This window comes from Aquarana catesbeiana, linkage group LG05 (assembly GCF_042186555.1).
Source record: "Aquarana catesbeiana isolate 2022-GZ linkage group LG05, ASM4218655v1, whole genome shotgun sequence".
NCBI lineage: Eukaryota > Metazoa > Chordata > Amphibia > Anura > Ranidae > Aquarana > Aquarana catesbeiana.
The window spans coordinates 456037468-456059082 of record NC_133328.1 but is presented as its reverse complement, the minus strand read 5'-3'; the positions used below and the strand labels follow the sequence as shown (position 1 = coordinate 456059082).

At 39.2% G+C, this 21615-nt stretch overlaps 1 protein-coding gene across 5 annotated transcripts in view; it reads right to left on the bottom strand.

Annotated features, from left to right (window-relative positions):
- The window catches only part of PIEZO2 (piezo type mechanosensitive ion channel component 2), a 465998-nt gene extending 446006 nt beyond the window's left edge, over positions 1 to 19992 (bottom strand). For 2 of the 5 annotated variants that reach the window (XM_073631329.1, XM_073631330.1), the window contains exon 1: positions 19452 to 19992. In XM_073631329.1, the coding sequence (XP_073487430.1) occupies positions 19452 to 19515 (64 nt within the window). In that variant the 5' untranslated portion in view covers positions 19516 to 19992. The remainder of the gene's footprint in view (positions 1 to 19451) is intronic. The other 3 variants (XM_073631332.1, XM_073631331.1, XM_073631333.1) reach the window with 2 other exon arrangements.
- Positions 19993 to 21615: the final 1623 nt, after the last annotated feature.

Below are 21615 nucleotides of genomic sequence, written 5' to 3'. Positions count from 1 at the left end.
GAATGGCGTGTACTTGGAAAACTTTCAGATTAAAGTTTTCTTTTTTTTTGTAAGCAAGAGCTCTAAAAGACTCAAGCTTAATCCTAAATGTTCTTGGCTAGTAAATATCTATCAAGTAGCATATCTCCCCACTACAGTCCCAGAAGATACCTTGTCTGTTGATTTAAATATCATTTTTTTGGTGTATTTAGTTTTTAATCTGTCTAAAGCTGAGCATACATGTTACTATCTGTGTTTACAATCTCCTTTAAATTTGCCGAAACCTATATAGGGGCCTACCTGACTGCATAATATTGCATGGATTGTTAGTAGGCTCTCAAATTATATAATTTTGGTACCCGGAAGATGATTGCACACATGCACTCTTTTATGGAGTTACATAGTTACATAGTAGGTGAGGTTGAAAAAAGACACAAGTCCATCAGGTGTGTGATTATATGTCAGTATTACATTGTATATTCCTGTATGTTGCGGTCGTTCAGGTGCTTATCTAACAGTTTTTTTTTAGCTATCGATGCTCCCCGCTGAGACCACCGCCTGTGGAAGGGAATTCCACATCCTTGCCGCTCTTACAGTAAAGAACCATCTACGCAGTTTAGAGTTAAACATCTTTTCTTCTAATTTTAATGAGTGGCCACGAGTCTTATTAAACTCCGTTCCGCAAAAAAGTTTTATCCCTATTGTGGGGTCACCAGTACGGTATTTATAAATTGAAATCATATCCCCTTTCAAGCGTTTCTTCTCCAGAGAGAATAAGTTCAGTGCTCACATCCTTTCCTCATAACTAATATCCTCCAGACCCTTTATTAGCTTAGTTGCCCTTCTTTGTACTCGCTCCATTTCCAGTACATCCTTCCTGAGGACTGGTACCCAGAACTGGACAGCATGCTCCAGGTGCGGCTGGACCAGAGTCTTGTAGAGTGGGAGAATTATCGTTTTATCTCTGGAGTTGATCCCCTTTTTAATGCATGCCAATATTCTGTTTGCTTTGTTAGCAGCAGCTTGGCATTGCATGCCATTGCTGAGCCTATCATCTACTAGGACCCCCAGGTCCTTTTCCATCCTAGATTCCCCCAGAGGTTCTCCCCCCAGTGTATAGATTGCATTCATATTTTTGCCACCCAGATGCATTTTTTTACAATTTTCTACATTAAACCTCATTTGCCATGTAGTTGCCCACCCCATTCATTTGTTCAGATCTATGATCACTGGTGTGCTGGTGACATATTCCTTGCTGATCCCAGTGATATATGGGAAATCTCCATTCAACTTCACATAAGGAGCATGGCATAATGGGAACCGCAGTGCTGAGATGGAGAGGAGGCCTACAAAAGGCAGTTCTAGATTCACTGGGAGGGTGAATATGTTTTTTTGTGGTACAGGTAAGAGGCTAAAAAAAAAAAAAAAAAAAATTATGAAGAGTGGGTGAAGTTCCTTTTTAAAAAATCCATTTGATGATACACCACTTATAACAGAGCTGCATTCAAGTGTGTCTTTTATACAACGTATCTGCCTGGAATTAATTTTAATTTATATGATTCTATATTCATAAACAAGGAGCTTTTTTAGGTTTATGTAATTTAGTTACCTGAAAACACATAATATTTAAAATACGCAATGCCATCATTTAGAAAAGTGAAAGAAATCAGACTTCGAGGGGTAAGTATTATGGAAGAAATATGCATGGTATGCACATCGTGTGATTATGTAAAGTTTCTCTAGAGCTAGAGTTAACCCCCGGTCATTAAAAAAAAGTCAAATGATTTTTATTCATCATCTAGTAAAAAGACTCCCCTGACGTACTCTGAAGTGCGTCACTGATGAATAGATCCTTATGACTTTACATGCTTTCCCTCAGTGTTGAAATATTTTGCTACCTATGTCTCTGATCCTGCCTTAGGTGGCTCGTTCTTTCGTCTGCTGTTTTCACACTCCCTCCAGAACAGACTAAATGAGCCCACTTACCTTAGCAGGTATTCAAGAAGTATTAAACATGAATCCATTTTTGTTGAGCAAAGAAGAAGAAAAGACATAGGGGAGGATTTACTAAAACTGAAGTACTCTGGTGCAGCTGTGCATAGTAGCCAATCAGCTTCTAACTTCACCTTGTTCAATTAAGCTTTGACAATAAAACCTGGAAGCTGATTGGTTTCTATGGAGAGCTGCACTAGATTTTGCACATTACAGTTTTAGTAAATCACCCCCATAATTCTGTACTTAAAGTGACACTAAAGGTTTTTTTTGTTTTTTTTTAAATAACAAACATGTCATACTTACCTCCGCTGTGCAGCTCGTTTTGAACAGAGTGGCCCCGAACCTCGTCTTCTACCTTGCGAGCATGCTCCTGAGTCCAGCATTCGACGTCCATAGAGGCCAATGCAGGACTCGGCCCCGCCCCCCGGCTCCCGCGTCATTGGATTCGTTGACAGCAGTGGAAGCCAGTGGCTGCGCTGCTATCAATCTATCCAATCAACAGCCAAGAACCTTAAGCAGAGAGGCAGCGCGTCCCTGTGGGTCAAGTTCGAGGGGTCAGGTAAGTATAACAGGGGGCTGGTCACTGACAGCTGTTTTTTCACTTTAATGCATAGGATGCATTAAGATGAAAGAACACGAACCTTTACAACTCCTTTAAAGCAAAACTATGCTCACTTCCTCTCATTTCCTTGCTTCCATCTTCATCTTATCTTGTTCCAATTTGTGAATCTTCTGCAATAAAGTGCAGTTAACTTTTTTAGTTTAGCTCATCTTTACGGTGTATCTAAAGACACAACTTTTTTTTATGTTTGGGATAAAGTGGGGGGGTCTCTTATTAGACCGTTAAAGTGCAAAAGTACACTAATGAGATTATCCCTCTGCTATCCTCGAATGTAAGCAGCTCAAATGTTTGACTGACAGCAGAGCCAGCAAAGAGCCAGCAGAGCCCAGATTGACTAAGTCCAGGCTCTTGTGATCCATTGCTGCTGTGATGATAAAAAGAAAGAGGGTTATGTACTTTTATCAACTTTATGTAACAATACTTTTAATAGATTTTTAGTGAATGCATAACTGGAATAAATGATGTTTTTTTATTCTCTTGATGCCCAGATTTAAATTGCTAACATGTATATTTCAGAGGCATAAGAAGGTATATACAGAATGAAAATTGTAAAAGTACAAGTTGAATAATAATAAATGCAAAGTATGACAGCAAAACAACAATACTATGGGGGAGATGAACTAAAACTGGTGCGCACAGAATCTAGTGGAGCTGTGCATAATAACAATCAGCTTCTATGTTTTATTGTCAAAGCTTAAAGGGGTTGTAAACCCTCATATTTTTTCACCTTAATGCATCCTACGCATTAAGGTGAAAAAACACCTGGCAGTCAACTGCCCCCCAGCCCCCTAGCCCCCCTGTTTTACTTACCTGAGCCCCTTCATCTCTTCGGCGGGGACGTGCTGTCCCTCTCTCCACGGGGTCCCAGCTCTGGATTGGATAGATTAATAGCAGCGCAGCCATTGGCTCCCACTGCTGTCATTTAAATCCATTGACGCAGGCGCTGGGGGGCAGGACCGAGTCCGGCATTCCTGTCTATGAACGCAAATGCTGGAATCGGGAGCGTACCCGCAAGGTAACCCCCTTAGGACAGCGCTTCTCCTAGGGAGTTATCTGATGCGGGGAGGAGCCGCAAGAGCCGCCGGGGGACCCCATATTCACTTTTCAGGATTGTACAATATTGAAATAATTAATTTATTCACACTCAATATGATGAAACTTTAGGTTAAAAGTTAATCTTTAACCATTCTGTTTTTTGACATTAGTAGCGTACCAGAATTTATTTTTACTATTTGATAGAACTGGATATTCAAGTTTTTTTTGGGTTGCAGCACTTTTTTGTCAGTATTTTTTGTTATCATTATTATTTGTATGTTGTTTAAATCATTTTTTAATATCACTATAGAGTTTTGGGGATAGCGCAGATTGCTCCGGGTACAAAGAGGCCTAACAACCAGCCAGAAATCACATCATAGCTGCAGTAATCTGAAAATGTGTTATGCCCCGTACACACGATCGGATTTTCCGACAACAAATGTTGGATGTGAGCTTGTTGGCTGAAAGTCCGACCGTGTGTATGCTCCACTGAACATTTGTTTTCGGACTTTCCGCCAACAAATGTTGGCTAGCAGGTTTTCAAATTTTTCGCCAACAAAACTTTGTTGTCTGAATTTCCGATTGTGTGTACACAAGTCCGACGCACAAAAATTCACGCATGCTCGGAATCAAGCAGGAGGAGCCGCACTGGCTATTGAACTTCCTTTTTCTCGGCTCGTCGTACGTCTTGTACGTTCCCACGTTTGTAATTGTAATTCCTTATTTAAAGTCCGAAATTCCCCCCCTCTTGGCTTTATACGTTTGTAATTGTTGGCCAACATTTGTGTGAGTGTGTGTATGCAAGACAGGTTGGAGCCAACAACCTTTGAACAAAATTCCACGGTTTTGTTGTCAGAAAGTCCGATTGTGTGTTCGCGGCATTACTCTAGGGTTACTACAGTCTGAGTACCATCATTGTTCTTTAATGTCACTTCAGTCACTGTAATATATTGTTATAGAAAAATTCCTTAAAGGGGTTGTAAAGGTTTTTTTTTTTTTTAAATAACAAACATGTTATACTTACCTCCACTGTGCAGCTCGTTTTGCACAGAGTGGCCCCGAACCTGCTCTTCTGGGGTCCCTCGGCGGCTGTCTCGGCTCCTCCCCGCAAGAACTAAACACCTTCATGCGAGCTCTGGTGTTTAGTTCTTGCAGGGGCGCTCCCGTGATACAGCCGGCGGCTATAGCCGCTGACTGTATTACTCGGCCCCGCCCCCGACACGCCGCGTCATTGGATGTGATTGACAGCAGCGCGAGCCAATTGCTGCGCTGCTTTCAATCCATATACTGTAGCCAATCAACGGCCAGGCAGAGCGGTGAAGAGGATGTCGGGAGCAAGCGCGGGACTATCGAGGGGTCAGGAAAGTAAAACGGGGGGGCTGGTATTGTCGGATGTTTTTTCACCTTAATGCATAAGATGCATTAAGGTGAAAAAACGTGAACCTTTACAACCCCTTTAAAGCGGAGGTAAGCTCCACTTTTGAACTTGTACCTACAGATAAGCCTATAATAAGGCTTACCTGTAGGTATAGTGAATACCTTCTAAACTTGCACAGTGTAGCAGATATTCACAACAAGCAATGTTACCCGTGGCGTCACCGGTGCATATGCTCTGAGGGGATGGCATACCTGGCTGCACCTTCAGAGCTCAGCGCCGGAGCCGAGGGCTCCCGCGCGCATGCTCGGGAGTGACGTCACCGCAGCTCTGGTAATTCACACCTTTACTGGTGCTTAGTCATAGCTATATCTGACTCTTCTACCGCCATTTTCTGTATGGACTGTCTTTTTGTTCAATAAAGGTGATTATATTGGAGTGCAGCTGTCCAGATCCTTTCGTTTGCACGTCTATTACATGCAGAGCCAGCACCCTTTCTGTGCAGGGGAGTTGAAGCCTTAGGACTGCCATCTGCAGCAGTACCTACTTGTATAGCTACTTGTATACCTACTTACTTGTATACCTACTGTATACTTATACTACCTACTTGTATAGGATTTACTTCTACTTTAAGGATATTATAAAAGCTACAACATCTATAAACACTGCATTCAACACACACAATGAAATAGCTATTATTTGTGTAAGTAAACATAATTATAAAATATAATGACTTTCACTATGGGTATTTGACAAAAGATCCACATATTCTGTGACCAAGGGGTGGCTGAGTATAACCTCAGATCCAGCCAGGCTTATTTACTATTTAATGTACAGAAAACATATGGCACAAATATACCCACTTTCATTATAATATACCTGCTTTTACTTAATTAGTTAGCACCTCAAAAAGAAAAAGAAGGTATCCCCCGTGGGGTTTTAAAGCAGCAAAAAATTATGAAAATAATAGGTTGTTACTTGAAAGAGTTTTTTTATTAATGAAACTTAACCATAATGGTTAAAATAGGAGCTGTGCTGCAGGAGATAACACAAATGAAGCTGGCACAAGTATTATACAATGATCAAGCGCTAAAATAGGATGATAACGTGACGCGTTTCGACCCCGTTGGGTCATCTTCAGAGGATTGAGGCGCTGTGACAAAATTTGCGTATTAGAGTTCATGGATGTAACCATAAAAATACAATATAATATATATATGTTTAACAGTATAATTACCAATCACATTGTGTTTGAGCAATTTCTCCTGAGCTTATAGTTCTCCGACGTCTCCCCCACCGGGTCCCGACAAGAGTCCCCGGCCGTCCACCACGTCAACAGGGGAAAAGGGTTAACCCCCCCTTTTCCCCTGTTGACGTGGTGGACGGCCGGGGACTCTTGTCGGGACCCGGTGGGGGAGACGTCGGAGAACTATAAGCTCAGGAGAAATTGCTCAAACACAATGTGATTGGTAATTATACTGTTAAACATATATATATTATATTGTATTTTTATGGTTACATCCATGAACTCTAATACGCAAATTTTGTCACAGCGCCTCAATCCTCTGAAGATGACCCAACGGGGTCGAAACGCGTCAGAATTATCATCCTATTTTAGCGCTTGATCATTGTATAATACTTGTGCCAGCTTCATTTGTGTTATCTCCTGCAGCACAGCTCCTATTTTAACCATTATGGTTAAGTTTCATTAATAAAAAAACTCTTTCAAGTAACAACCTATTATTTTCATAATTTTTTGCTGCTTTAAAACCCCACGGGGGATACCTTCTTTTTCTTTTTGACATTAATCGGGGTGTGCAGCACTTTATATCTTCTCAGTATGTGTCTCTCCCCTTTTCTATTAGTTAGCACCTATTATCCTACTTTGGTTGTTTTACAAAATCCATTAGCAAATAGTAATTTTTATTCCCTGTGTTGACTATTGATGCCTATCTCAATCAATGGCAATGAAAATAAACGGGCAATTTAATGCCAACCAACAGATAATAAAGGGCAATGGGGTGCATCAAACTGATCAATAGATCAATTATTTTGAATGATACGGCGTGTGAATAATCAGGAACTGACATAAGCCCTGAATGGTATTTTATTGGACATCAAACCACCTAAATGCGCTCTCTTTTTTACTGGTCATTTACAGTACTTTGCATTTATGTGTTTCTTTTACATGCTCACATGTGCCTTAAAAAAGAGGATGAATACTGCCAATGGACTACATTTCTTGTATGTGTCTCTCAAAAAGCATTCAATCATCTAGAACATTATGATATTTCTTTTATAACAGGAAAGCGAGCTAGGTTACTAGGCAGGGCTTAAAGATTATCAATAAGCAATGAGTATATACTGTATTGTAGTCATCTACATATTTATTTAAATTGTAAGTTTCCCAGGACCAGTTTTACATTGCTATATTTATATTGCTCCATCACATGATCTTTTTGGCTGTGTCATTCAGTCAGTCCAGGCTCTGGATCGATTCCAAATTTTCAGTCGGAACCCATCCAGATGCCTAAAGCGACAGCTGGCTCAGCCTCTCAGTGAGCTGCTGGGATACTGAGCCAGACGCTCCTGCCCCTCTCCACAACCCAGTGCTCCAGTGTGCACTGGAGGGGCAGAGCAGAGAGCCATAGACGGACAGTCACCGACTGTCCGCTCAGACTGAAGGGCAGAACTGAGCGATCAGCTGTGTTTGATCGCTCAGTTCTCAGTGCAGAGCCAGAAGGGGACAGATGCAGCATTGGAGCAATGATTCATCCACCTAGGTGAATATAAATGATTATTTTTTTTATAAACACAAGCTTTTCTTTAAAAAACACAAAAAAATTACCTTCAGGGTGAAGGTTTGCTTTACTTTATACACCCTTAGCGCTTCCTGACTTTACAGAAGGGATCTAAGGTATTCCAAGAGTTAGAGGGGGTAATGTTTGCTCAAAGCTGAGCTCCAGACTTTCTGCATTAACATGATATAAAACATTACACTATGACAGTAGTATTTCTCACATTTTTTAAAGCATGTACGCCTTATAAAACAGTGTTTACTGTGCACTCCATGATAAGGGTAACTTAATCCCAAGCGTCTCTTGACATGTCTAAAATAATTACTGGTACCACCTAAATATGTATAAATGATTTGTAAGCAACCCACTGTGCTTTTAGATAAGTAAAATGACTCGGACATATTTCTCTCTTCTCATTGTGATTACAATGCTCCACTGTTTTCATACATGAGAAGTTGTACTGAAGGTGACCTGCAGTGCGAGAAATACGTTGGTTACCATTGCTAATCTCCATCTAGAAATGCTAAATGCCTGGCTGTCACTGGTTTCATCATCTGAGTCCTTAACTTAGAATAAGTATGCAACAAATGAAGTCAGAACTCCTGTTATGCACACGTTTTTTTCCAGGCCAGTAACTTGTAGTATACATTGGATTAACATAACTGCCAGGCAACTAGCATTTTCAATAGGCGAGGTCAGCATGTGTACAGATGTACAGGGATTTGTGTACATTTCATGTATTTGGTATGTCCCTGACTAAACGAAAAAAGGTATATTTTATTTTTAGTAGATATGAATAGTTTGTATTTTCATTTGAAGTAGATGTAAACCCTCACATATACCCAGTGAAGTGAACAGCCTCAGATGATACACAGGGATGAAACAAATCTCCCTACATAAATTTTACTTGTATATCTGCTGTCTTCAGATTTCTATACTCTTTAGAATTCTAACATCGTGGTAGAATTTTTTATTTCCTCATTCAGTAGGAGTGTTGTCTTGGCATACACTGTGTGACAGCTGATTGGGGGAAAGGCACACCCCCCCCCCCCCCCCCCTTCACATAGGCAAAGGAAGGAAGGAATGTGCAGAGCTGTACTGTGAAACCACCCCAACACAAATTTCAGTCTGGTTTACTCTCAGTTGTTGGAGAACTTGTCAGAAGTTATCATGCTGATAACAGAGGAACGAAACAGCAGAAAGACATGGGACTTAGGGCTTTGGAGAGAGAAAAGTAAACACTACAGATATATGTGCCTAGGTCAAATTTCATGAATCGCGTTTACATCCACTTCAAAGTCAGCAGGTGGCATTAATGGCTCCTTTTTTCAGGCTATCTGATGGTTTTGGTGAAAAAAGCCTGTTGCTTACAATGTTCAATAGCTAAAACACAAATTTACACACAAATGTAAATTAGACAGATTAATAACTCATCCCCAATATTGCCTGTTTAGATGGTTCTGCAAGAAGTTTTAGTGTGAGAAATAGGGAGCCTAAAGCAAACAACCTCTACAGTGATTTATTTAAAAAAAACTAAAAAAAACATAATGCTTTATGAATCTCAAAATGCACCCTGTATTATATCTTTATTTGTAAAACAAATATGTTATATTAATAGTAAACCTACCCTCTCAAAACTATCACAGTTTGGTAAGGCTAGCAGGAAATGTACGGTATTGGATTCCAATGCCATTACATGTATTTAGAGACATAAGTTCTTCAGGTTACTCTTTTTAAGGTTACTCTTTTTACTAATTATACGTATGGCAGCTTAAAAAGATAGACTTACTTGTATTGAATTCTTAATCCTATCTATAAACCACATTAAATACAACTGCTTCATCGGTATCACTGCATCCGTCTTTCTACAACCACTCGTGTTAACATAAGCAGTAAAAGAACACTATATGGCATAATCATTCTAGAGCACCCAGAGCAGTTTTAAGGGTAGATTTAAATGACATATTGGTATCTATTAGAGATGCAAATAAAATACATTATGTTGTTTGTATATTGCCACTATTATCAATTTACATGCCACCATATGTTATTGTGCTATCTTACAGACATAACGTTATCAAGACTGAACTGACCTTAAGAGATCTGTGAGTTTCACTGAATTATTGCATATTTTCAGTTCATGGGTTTGTGCAAAGTGCACCAAAAATCAACTTATAGACATAGAAGGGCGCCATTCATCTGAAGAGAAGTTATTCACAAGACTACCCATAAAATCTCCACACTAAGGAAATAGCATTCAGCAGATCAATACAGTTGCAAGCACAGCCTTTATAAAAGCCATAACAGATTATAACTACTCCAATCAGTAAGTGCAGTTCACTTGTTTAATAACAGGTTAGCAATAGCAATAGATGGTTCATTGTGTAGGGTAAAACTCTTAAATTACCCGAAGGTACAAATATTTTTTGTCCAAAAGCCTAATTATGCTACAAAAATGATTTTACTATTTACTGACTGCTTTACAAATTAAATTACCTTTTTATGTATTTGTTTTGTCTAAACATTAAACATAAAGTTGGAGTTGCATTAAATACAATCATCAAAAAATATACACTTTTGAAAAATTAAACAAAATCTTCTATTATAGTTATCCAGTTATCATATATACTTTGGCATTGCACAGCAAACGCACAAGAAAAAGTCAACCCAGCAACCATACTTCTGAAAGCGCCATCTTTTGGATGCTAAAATAATACAGGTCTGGGCTGCGCTTCTTAGAGCACTGTGACCGATGTATGACTAGAAGATGCTTCTAGTCAACGCAGCAGGTGGCACCACAGCAAAAGGAAGAAGTTTACCAATGTATTTATATATATATATATAGATATATACACTATATTACCAAAAGTATTGGGGCACCTGCCTTTACACGCACATGAACTTTAATGGCGTCTTAGTCCGTAGAGGTCAATATTGAGTTGGCCCACCCTTTGCAGCTATAACAGCTTCAACCCTTCTGGGAAGGCTGTCCACAAGGTTTAGGAGTGTGTCTATGGGAATGTTTGACCATTCTTCCAGAAGCGCAATTGTGAGGTCAGGAACTGATGTGGACGAGAAGGCCTGGCTCGCAGTTTCTGCTCTAATTCATCCCAAAGGTGTTCTATCGGGTTGAGGTCAGGACCAGTCAAGTTCCTGCACCCCAAACTCGCTCACCCATGTCTTTATGGGCCTTGTTAGTGCACTGGTGCGCAGGCATGTTGGAACAGGAAGGTGCCATCCCCAAACTGTTCCCACAAAGTTGGGAGCATGAAATTGTCCAAAATGTCTTGGTATGCTGATGCATTAGGAGTTCCCTTCACTGGAACTAAGGGGCCAAGCCCAACCCCTGAAAAATAACCCTACACCATAATCCCCCCTCCACCAAATGATTTGGACCAGTGCACAAAGCAAGATCCATAAAGACATGGATGAATGAGTTTGGTGTGGAGGAAATTGACTGGCCTGCACAGAGTCCTGACCTCAACCTGATAGAACCCCTTTGGGATAAATTAGAACAGAGACTGTGAGCCAGGCCTTCTCATCCAAATCAGTGCCTGACCTCACAAATGCACTTCTGGAAGAATGGTCAAACATTCCCATAGACACACTCCTAAATCTTGTGGACAGCATTCCCAGAAGAGTGGAAGCTGTTATAGCTGCAAAGGGTAGGCCAACTTAATATTGAACCCTACAGACTAAGACTGGGATGCCATTAAAGTTCATGTGCGTGTAAAGGCAGGTGTCCCAATACTTTTGGTAATATATATAGTTCCAAGGGTAGCCATAGCACTGTATGCTTGCAATAATTGCCCAGGTGCTCACCGACAAAGTTCCATATACATCCAAAACATGTTTAGAAACACTCACGGGTCTTGCAGAGGTGGAAGATAAAAAAAGCAGTGTTTTTATTGTCAACGTTTCGATGAAGCTCAGTCCATCTTTCTCAAGACATCCAAATGTTGACAATAAAAACTTTGATCTTCCTCCTCTGCAAAAACCGTGAGTGCCTCTAAACCAGTTTGGGAGAGAGAGAGAGAGAGAGAGAGAGAGAGAGAAGAGAGAGAGAGAGAGAGAGAGAGAGAGAGAGAGAGAGAGAGAGAGAGAGAGAGAGAGAGAGAGAGAGAGAGAGAGAGAGAGAGAGAGAGAGAGAGAGAGAGAGAGAGAGAGAGAGAGAGAGAGAGAGATCTATTTATCTATCAATCTATATAGACAGATATAGATTATATCTTATATAATATTTGTGTAACGTCACATGGGTCAAAAGTGACTGACGTTATGGAGCCACACAGGGATGCTGTTACAAAAGGCAAGAACCTGGTTCATAGGGGATGCAAAGATCCAACTCTATTAGTCTATGAAGTCATAGGGTGCAATAACAATTGTCAGCTGTGCTTCCACACTAAGGGGTATATTTATAAAGCAGTGAATGCCGCATACACCAAAAGTTCACTGCAGGTGTATCTTCCAAGTACATGTGTTCAAATTACAGTAACTGATTCACCTGCAGTGAATGTCTGATGAATGTCACTACTGTAAAAAGACGCCCCATAGAATATGCATTTTCTTGAAATCAAACATTTCTCTTGTGTTGTTTGCTGTTAAATTCTCTAGCATGTTTATTAGTCATATTGAAAAAAAGGAACTTAGCCTGATTTTACTTGTAATCTGTGCCATCTAAGTTAAGTACCAGCAGGCAGCATGAGATGCAGTAGCAGCACCACCTACTTTCCTAATCTGCCACAGAACCCATCATAAAAATACAAGTTATGGGGTAAACCAGAATACTACTCCTGAGCTCCCACAATGGGCCCAACCAAGCTCCTGCCAGGCCAACTTTTCAATATGACGGAAAATATGGAAGGGAATGGTGTATCCACAGACCTACATATACAGGGGTTGATTTACTAAAACTAGAGAGTGCAATCTGGTACAGATGTGGATGGTAGCCAATCAGCTTCTAACTTCAGCTTCTTCAGTTAAGCTTTGACAAAAAAAAAAAAAAAAAACTGAAAGCTGATTGGTTTCTGTACAGAGCTCCACCAGAACTTGCATTCTTCAGTTTTAGTAAATCAACCCCACTGTATACCTATTTTAGAAAAGCCAAGATTTTAAAGAAGCACAAACATCAGATTGGAGACAAGGGTGACAATGTCAAGGGTCAAGCTAGGAGTAGGCACCGTATGGTGCCGGCTGAACGTTGGCAGTGTCACTTGGCTTTGGAACTGATTAAAATATTACGTTACAGACTTGAATAACCAAAGTTTGCCCGTCAGATGTTATGTTATAGGATGTGTGGGGCTCATGCACTTAGGCCAGATTCTAGTTGTTTCTTTTGGGATGCAATTTTAAAGAATACTATTTTTACATTTGCTTTAAAGAAAAGTATATATTATTTATACAATTAAACATATGTGTTTTAATCAAAGTACAGATCTATGTTTGCTGCTATGTAAGTATAGAGTATATCCAGTGATATTCTATGCTACAACACCACCACACTCAAATAACCTAACCCTAAGCTAAATACTTAACTGGTAGCACATTCTGTTTAAATCACCCTTCATTTGCCTTCAATTCCTCCATCTATATCTATTCCATCTAAATCCATATAAAAAATACAAACTATTATAGTGAAAGTGGTAGTTATCAACACTGCTGAGAGACACAGTTTCTGAATTTTTCAGCAATACATTTTCTGTTTTCGGTAACAATATCCATATGGCAATCTGCCTTGCAGTGTTATCTTGAAGCTGCACCCTGACTTATGGGAAGGCGGAGACTTCTAACCAACTACTATCAGCTGCAGACACCAACACAATACACCAACCAGACAAATATTTGAAGGAGAGCAGCAGATGTTTCAGGAAGCCTCTGTCTACATGTACATCATCTCATAACAATATAGGTGGTTCGACAATGCAAAACCCACAGGAATGTATGAATGAGTGAATGAATGATGCGTTCATATTTGGAAAGAAAAGTGCGTAACATTTATCCTATATAAAATACTGTGACAGTAACAGTTATGCAGCTACAAAATATTTCAATGTGCTGGCTTATGTAAATGTGACTGCACAAAGATTGATTGTTGCAGGGAGGGCAGACTGAGTTATTTTCTGCATTAGTCGTCTATCCCAAAAACAGTGCCTCTGTTACCCTTCTTGCCTTAAAGTTCATGCACTCCATGTCATTCCTGATCATGCACAATTTCTCCATGCTCCAAGGGGCTTTTGCTTAGATTTATCAGCACATTTGCTAACTGTACCCAATATCCAAAGATAAACCCAGGATTTGGAAATTAGTCCCTGTAAGCTTCTGTGCCTGAAAATGTCCTTACTTAAGATTTGCTGACTTACGACCAAACTATCCCTTGTGTGCGTGTTGAATTCAGTACTTCTGCAGTAGGGCATTCAACTGTAAGCTCTTACCTATAATAAATAAATCCTTATAGTAGTCGCTGCATGCATGAAACCTGTTTTTTTTTTACCAATTTTAAGATTTAAGTCTTATTAACAACTGATATCATCTGAGCTTGCTGAGGAATAGCACTCACAAGGCAGTATCACTTTGTGTATGTATATTCTCACATTTACTCTATATGCAATGATCCACCTAATCAGAAATGTAAGAAAATTAGATACAGCAGCTGAACAATCATAACCCTGCATATGATTCAAAAAACGGAAACAGCTTGACATCAAGTTTACTTAACAAGGCACTACAAAGAGCAATGATAATGTGAACAGTACACTAATAAATGCCAATCAGTCCAATTTCACTTTGTATTAGTTTATAGTATTCATTGATGATGACAATAGTTTCCGATTGGTTTCTATGGGTAAATGCATTTTGACCATTGCACTTTCCCCATCTAAATAAACCTTCACATTTTTAGATATGAATCATTAGAATATATACACACTGAGCTTAAAGCATCAGCCTAGAATGTTGCATTTAACATAATGCAGAGTGCAGGGAAGGACCAGAAGATCAGACGCCACTTTCTTGGGTTCTATATTTAGATGTACTCACAGAAAATAGTAAATATGTTATATTTATGTGATGTTTTTCTTAGAGTAAATCTGCTCATGTATCATACATTTTCTCATTTCAGGCTAACGGATATGTTTATTGTCATTTGATATCAGTTTACATTTTCAGCTGAAAATCCCTTTTTGAAGACATTAAGTAATTGTACGTCTATAGTAGCATGGAAAAATGGTGTATTGCATTAAATGAAAACAAATTATATAAATAGAAAAGGTCCTGGAAACGCATGACTGGGCCATTAAATGAACAGTGACCTAGCCTTAATTGACATCTCTTATCTTCTCGCTAAATGTGCATTTCCTCAAATATGAGGCTATTGTGGTATGAAAATAAACATTCTGCAAATGCAAAGTTATCATAGAAGGCTCAGTGAGAGATGCCATCCACTGAATGATTGCCACCATTAAATGACTGCAGCCAAGATGGGGTGACTCAAGTACACACTGTCTCACATACATTTACACATCATTTTGCAAATGTCCTGGATGATATGACGGTGTTTCTGATCATTACTAATCACCCCTTTATACCTGCCAATTTTGGGGGATTACAGGAAAACATAACCAACCTCTCTCTTCTTAATTAGATTTATTAACCCTCTTATATGTCAGTGCACCCAAAGCTGATGTTTCCATTTTTGGTAAATGCTGGGAAGTTAAATCACCCGACAATTTCTTCTATCCCTCAAGGACTCCCTTAGTATGGTCTACACTTGAATTCCAGGGTCTGCACACCTACTGTGACCATTCAAAAGGATTTTCACTTTCCCTGTTGCATTTTTAATTAACTTGGAAATCCAACATGAGATGTGGGTATACACAAAAGTGTGTGGGAACACCTAAAACTCCCAGGTCAACAGGAACAGAGTCAGGGATTATGGCAGAGAAATCTCACAGTTGGAGTATAAAGACATAACAAGTCAGGGGTTGCATCAACCCATGAGGCTCCAACTATTACTAAAACAACAGGTTTTGGTGGACTGATCCTATAAGATAGGGGTCTACAAAGTTTTTCAACAAAAGGAATAGTTTTCTGTCCTTTAGACTTTAGGGGGGAGTGGATTGTGGCCAGTGAGGGTGGAAAATGTCCTGTGCCCAGCATCAGTGAGAATAAACATGACCTCAGGGTTTGTGGTCAGGAGGAGGAAGAGTAGTGCCCCATTATTGGTATTAATGGGAGTAATAGTATCACAACATCAGTATCAGTGGAAGATATAGTGCCCAAATGTTGGTGTCAGTGGGAGGAATATTGCCTCATATCATTGGTAAGAATAGTGCCCCAAGGGCAAGATAAAGGCTAGCAAAGGGCTGAATCTGGCCCTCAGGCAGCAGTTTGGAAACCCCTGCTTTAAGACATAATGGTAATCACCAAGATGTAGAAGAAGTCCAGTGGATAACTGTCCTTTTCTACACGTCATCCATTTATCAGTACATAAATGTATACACGAGTGCACACTTAGTATGAGCAGGCTACTACTAGCTGCCACTGTCACAGTGAAGGGGTTGGAATCCAAACCTACTGACTTCCAACCAGTGATCTCTGGCATTTGAAAGTGATATTTTAGCAATGCAGCATTTATCTAAATGCTACTATGACATACAAATCTGCAGAAAGCTTACATCCTCTGACCAAAATCATTCTGGACACCAGGACACAAAATAGTCCTGGCCATAAAGGGGTTTAATATGATGAAGAGATCGCAGGTTGCCAGCAATGGCACTCCTTTTGTGACCTCCAATGGCCTTTAGAAACAGGATAAAGATTTGCTTTTTCTGTGGCATAAACTCAATGTGGGAAAACCCATTGTCAAAATCCTGCAATTCCTGATGTTTATAGAGCACTTATCTTCTAAGAGAGCAGTGCCATATATCAATGTATCTATACAGTACCGTAAGTTTTAGTTGGCACCCCTTAAATGTATATAAAAATGTTCTTGAAGTCAATACTGCATTTTCCTGTTGCTTCCTGCATGATATATTAATATTTAAACTGTGTTTATTATTTTGTAGCTCACCTTGAACCTTTCAGAAGTGCCTTTAGATGTACAGGAATTGTTAATGCTTTTATCCACAGTCCTGACACTAACGTTATAATAGCCTAACAATGCTGGAAATCAAATTACGCTACTTGCTTGATACTGTATTAGACTTGTAATTGTGTTAATATAGTGCAATAAGTATGGATACAAATATTTTACATGGCTCATGTTTAACTTGGTAATGTGTCATGTTATTGTAAACTATGTTTGCCTAACGTAGACCTAGTAAGCTCACACAAAGCATCCACTGTACTCAGTAACATTGATGTGTAAATACCATGCTTTTATTAAATATACTGTACCATGTAGCTATTAAAATGTACTTGAAAATAGGTTCTGTCTATCAAGACTAACTCCTAAATTTTATAGATGGTTATTAAACCCCCTAAATTAACTTTACCTGTTTGTGTTTTACACTAGAATTGGCTTAATTGGTATAAAGGAAGCATACAAAAAAATCAATGTTTTAGTAAAGGAACTTTTATTTGACCTATCCATCTGCTAATGCATTTTGCAGGATTTCAAATAGTGATGGAGGAAGGACTATAGATAGGCATTTGTCCTTGGAATACTTCAGACAGTTAAACGGCTTATAACTTAAGGCAGGAAAGAGAAGCTGGTCATCAAATGTAGGAATGGCCAAACGGCTGCTATCCAGATGCTGAAGAGCCAGAAGTCCCAGCACAACCGACTAGCTGGCACATGCAGCTCTTTAGCAGCTGAAAACAGTGCCAATGGCCCACGTTCAATCCACATGCAGGGTTATTGAGTTTGTTAGCACATCTGATCCAAAGTCCTGAAAAATATTTTGATACTGAAAAGATGTTTGAAAATTCTTTTTCCCCTTATGTACACCAAAGATCCTCAGTGACCCCTGTACGGAAGTCTGTTTGGTAAAAATACACCAGACAAATAAGAATGAACTTAGGAAGTCTGCAGCTGCTATTCAGTTAAATGCATCCCTCAGTCTAGTTGAAAGCTTGCAGTCATCATGCAAAACCAGAAACCGGCTGACCACACATAGCCTGAAGCGACAATACAGATGTTGATCTCAGCATGCGTTTTTTTTTTTTTTTTTTTACAAAGCAGAAGAATAGCACTCCCAGTTACCAAACTTACTCTGTATTAATAATTCACCATGATATTGTCTTGTGTCCATAATTCAACAACAAATTTAACAGCTTCGAACCAGCTTTGTAAACGCTGTTGTTCACAACAAAAGCAAATTCACATACAAAAATAACAAAAACTATCCTGGACAAAGGAGCTTACAACCTGTTAGCCCTTCAGCTATCGCACAAAGATTGTATAATTTGATGACCTTTCTAGGGATTTGGGGGTTTGATTTACTTTATGGCTTGAAGATTCATTCATCCAGTCGTGTAAAAGGGACATTTGCCCTTTTTAATTAAATGCCCTCATAATCTTAGTATGGAATGTTGTTTTCATGATCTAAGACATTTTGTAAATCTACACTATCTATAATATAGCATATAGACTATTGCAGCAATGAAAGCATTGGAGAAAGCAAATGTTTACGGAACTGGAATTAATTTGGCTTTACTTTATTCCATTCCTGGCACCTCCAAAAGCCATACCTCTGTCCTACCGTGCTAAATTTAGCCGGAATGAAAAGCTTTTTTTTTTTTTGGGGATTCACCCTTGGCTTTGCCAAACACATAACTGCTTGGTAACATTATTTTGGAAAATTAATTTTGCATTGAGTATATCGTTATATAAAGTGTTGTTCCACAATAAAACAAGGAAAGCAATTAGTCAAGCCTCCGCTGAATATTCCATAGCTCTCTATTGTGCACTAGGGTAGAGGAACATTACAGCCTTCACATCCTAGAACAATTGAGAGTGTTCTCTGAAATATTAATGTTCCTGAGGATGATTGCTAATCACTTGTCTGGATCCATTTATTCACTTTTTTAGTGTCGAAACTGTGATGGAAGTTGTTACACTGACTGACATGCAGTTAACATACAATCCTGAGCAGAACACAACACCTAGAAGTGTTAAAAAAGCAAGGTGTCATTGACTGCATTGATTGCAGTGTCATACTGTTCAATGACACTGCAAAAAAAGTATCACCCGAAAATAATGACATTTCATATCATAGCCACTTGTTCCTTTAGCTGAGCTGGCTGCACAGCAAACAAAGTAGCATTTTAGATAAGTGACAAAAGTATTTTGTACATATAGATCTGACACTTTATGTGTCTACAACAGCCCATTGTAAATATTGCCCTGGGTCTGGCTAGGGCGTTATGGTCTGTGCCCAACACATTGCACTTATTTACAGCAATGAATGAAGGCGATGATTTGGGAAAAGATACATAATAATCTGACATCATAAACTGACCTCAATAAACTGATCCCAGTGATGGGGATGTTATGGATATTAGATCATCTGGATAGATCTCAAAATGGATCTAAGTATAACAGATCACATAAGAGCTGATCAATGTAAAAGAAGAGCTGCAGGACAGAGAAAAGTTAGTTACCGATCGCTAACTATGACATGAACAGTATACAATCCATAGGATCACTCACCCACAAGAAGGCAGGCTGGGAGCAGGAATCTGAAGATGAGCCCACACACCACCTCTGATGCCATGACTTCTGTGAGATCCAACGAGTCGGAGGAGAGAAGGCACCTACTGTGCTGCCAGTCACATCCCCAGCCAAGGCATAGGTGCGATCAGCAGGGGGGAGGCAGGGAACATGACCCCCGAAACTTTTTACACTCTGTCTGCTCTCAGATCCAACATTGCTCAGCCAGTCCCAACCCACAGATCGCAACCCGTGCCACACAAATCGCACCCCTTGCCACCACACAGATCGCACCGTGTGCCCGCAGCCTGGCTCTCCCGGCTGTCCGACGCATGAGTCCCGCACCTGGACAGCGGAGCTCTCCCTCCTGTGTCCACCGAGCGCCCAAAGATCTGCTCCCCCCAAGGTGTACAGATCCGCTCTTCTCTGCTGTTCTGACCCCTTTCCTCCCAGACTGTCAGGGCCAGCTCAGTCCCACCTCCCAACTTTAACCCCTTCTGCCTCGATCGTACTCTGCAACTGCATATGGTGTATACATTAACTTTACTCTGATGAGAGTCAGGAGCTTCCCTTCCCTAGTCTGTACCATTTTCAGTATGAGGATCAGGAGCAAAAACAACTGGGATGGTGAGACAAGCAGGGGCATTCTTCTCATTATCATTATTACACTTTATTATTATTATTATTATTATTATTATTATTGCTGTTGTTATTATTACACTTCCAGCATTTGCCCCCTGGAAGGCACATTTGTCTATATAGTTACTTAGGCAGTTTTGTCTACCCACATTATTTATTATGATGATTATTATTATTATTTCTATTATATTATTATTATTATTATTATTATTATTAATGCAATAGTTAATATTATTGTTGTTATTATTACACTTTCAGCATACCCCTCCCCCTGGAGGCACAGTTGTCACCCAGGCAGTTTTGTCTAACTACACCTCCATTATTAATTATTACTATTATTATTATTGTTAATACTATTCTAGTATTTTTATTATTATTATTATTATTATTACTACTACACTTCCAGCATTTCCACCCTAGAAGGCACATTTAAATTTAGTTACCCAGATGGTTTTGTCTACCCAAACTTCTATTATCATTATTAATATTATTACAATTATTATGATTAATGTTATAATTATTACATTTCTTTTTATTATTACACTTCAAGCATCACCCCTGAGAGGCACATTTAGTGATCGTTACCCAGGTGGTTTTGACTACCCAAACTTCTATTTTTATTATTACACTTCAAGCATTTCAACTGAGAAGCACAGTTGGCTACAGTTACCCAGGTGGTTTTGAGTACCCAAACTTCTGTTATTTTTATTATTATTATTATTATTACACTTCAAGCATTACCCCTGAGAGACACATTTGATGATAGTTACCCAGGTGGTTTTGACTACCCAAACTTCTATTATTATTATTATTATTATTATTACTACACTTCAAGCATTCCCACTGAGAGGCACAGCTGGCTATTGTTACACAGGTGGTATTGATTACCCAAACTTCTGTTATTTTAATTATAATTATTATTACACTTCAAGCATTCACACTAAGAAGCACAGTTAGCTGTAGTTACTCGGGTGGTTTTGATTACACAAACTTCTCTTATTTTTATTATTATATATTTTTATTATTATTATTATTACACTTCAATCATTCCCACTAAGAGGCACAGTTAGCTATAGTTAGCCAGGTGGTTTTGATTACCCAAACTTCTATCATTATTATTATCATTATTATTACACTTCAAGCATTACCACTGAGAGGCACAGTTGGCTATAGTTACCCAAGTTGTTTTGATTACCTAAACTTCTGTCATTATTATAATTAAACTTCCAGTATCCCCCCCCAGGGGCTCAGTTTGCTTTAGTTACTAAAATGGTTTTGTCCCCCCAAACTTTTGTTATTACAAGTATTATTATTATTACACTTTCAGCATTTCCCCCTTGAGAGGCGCAGTTGGCTCTAGTAAGTAGCCCATATGGTTTTGTCTAACCAAACTGTCACTGGTGAAATTATGAACTTGGACTTTTGTCTTCTCATCCTTAATTATTATAGGTAATTCAAATAGCTAAAACACCTAGATCAATAAAAGTGACGTTTTTTTTCAGCAATATGAAAATTACAGTTGCAT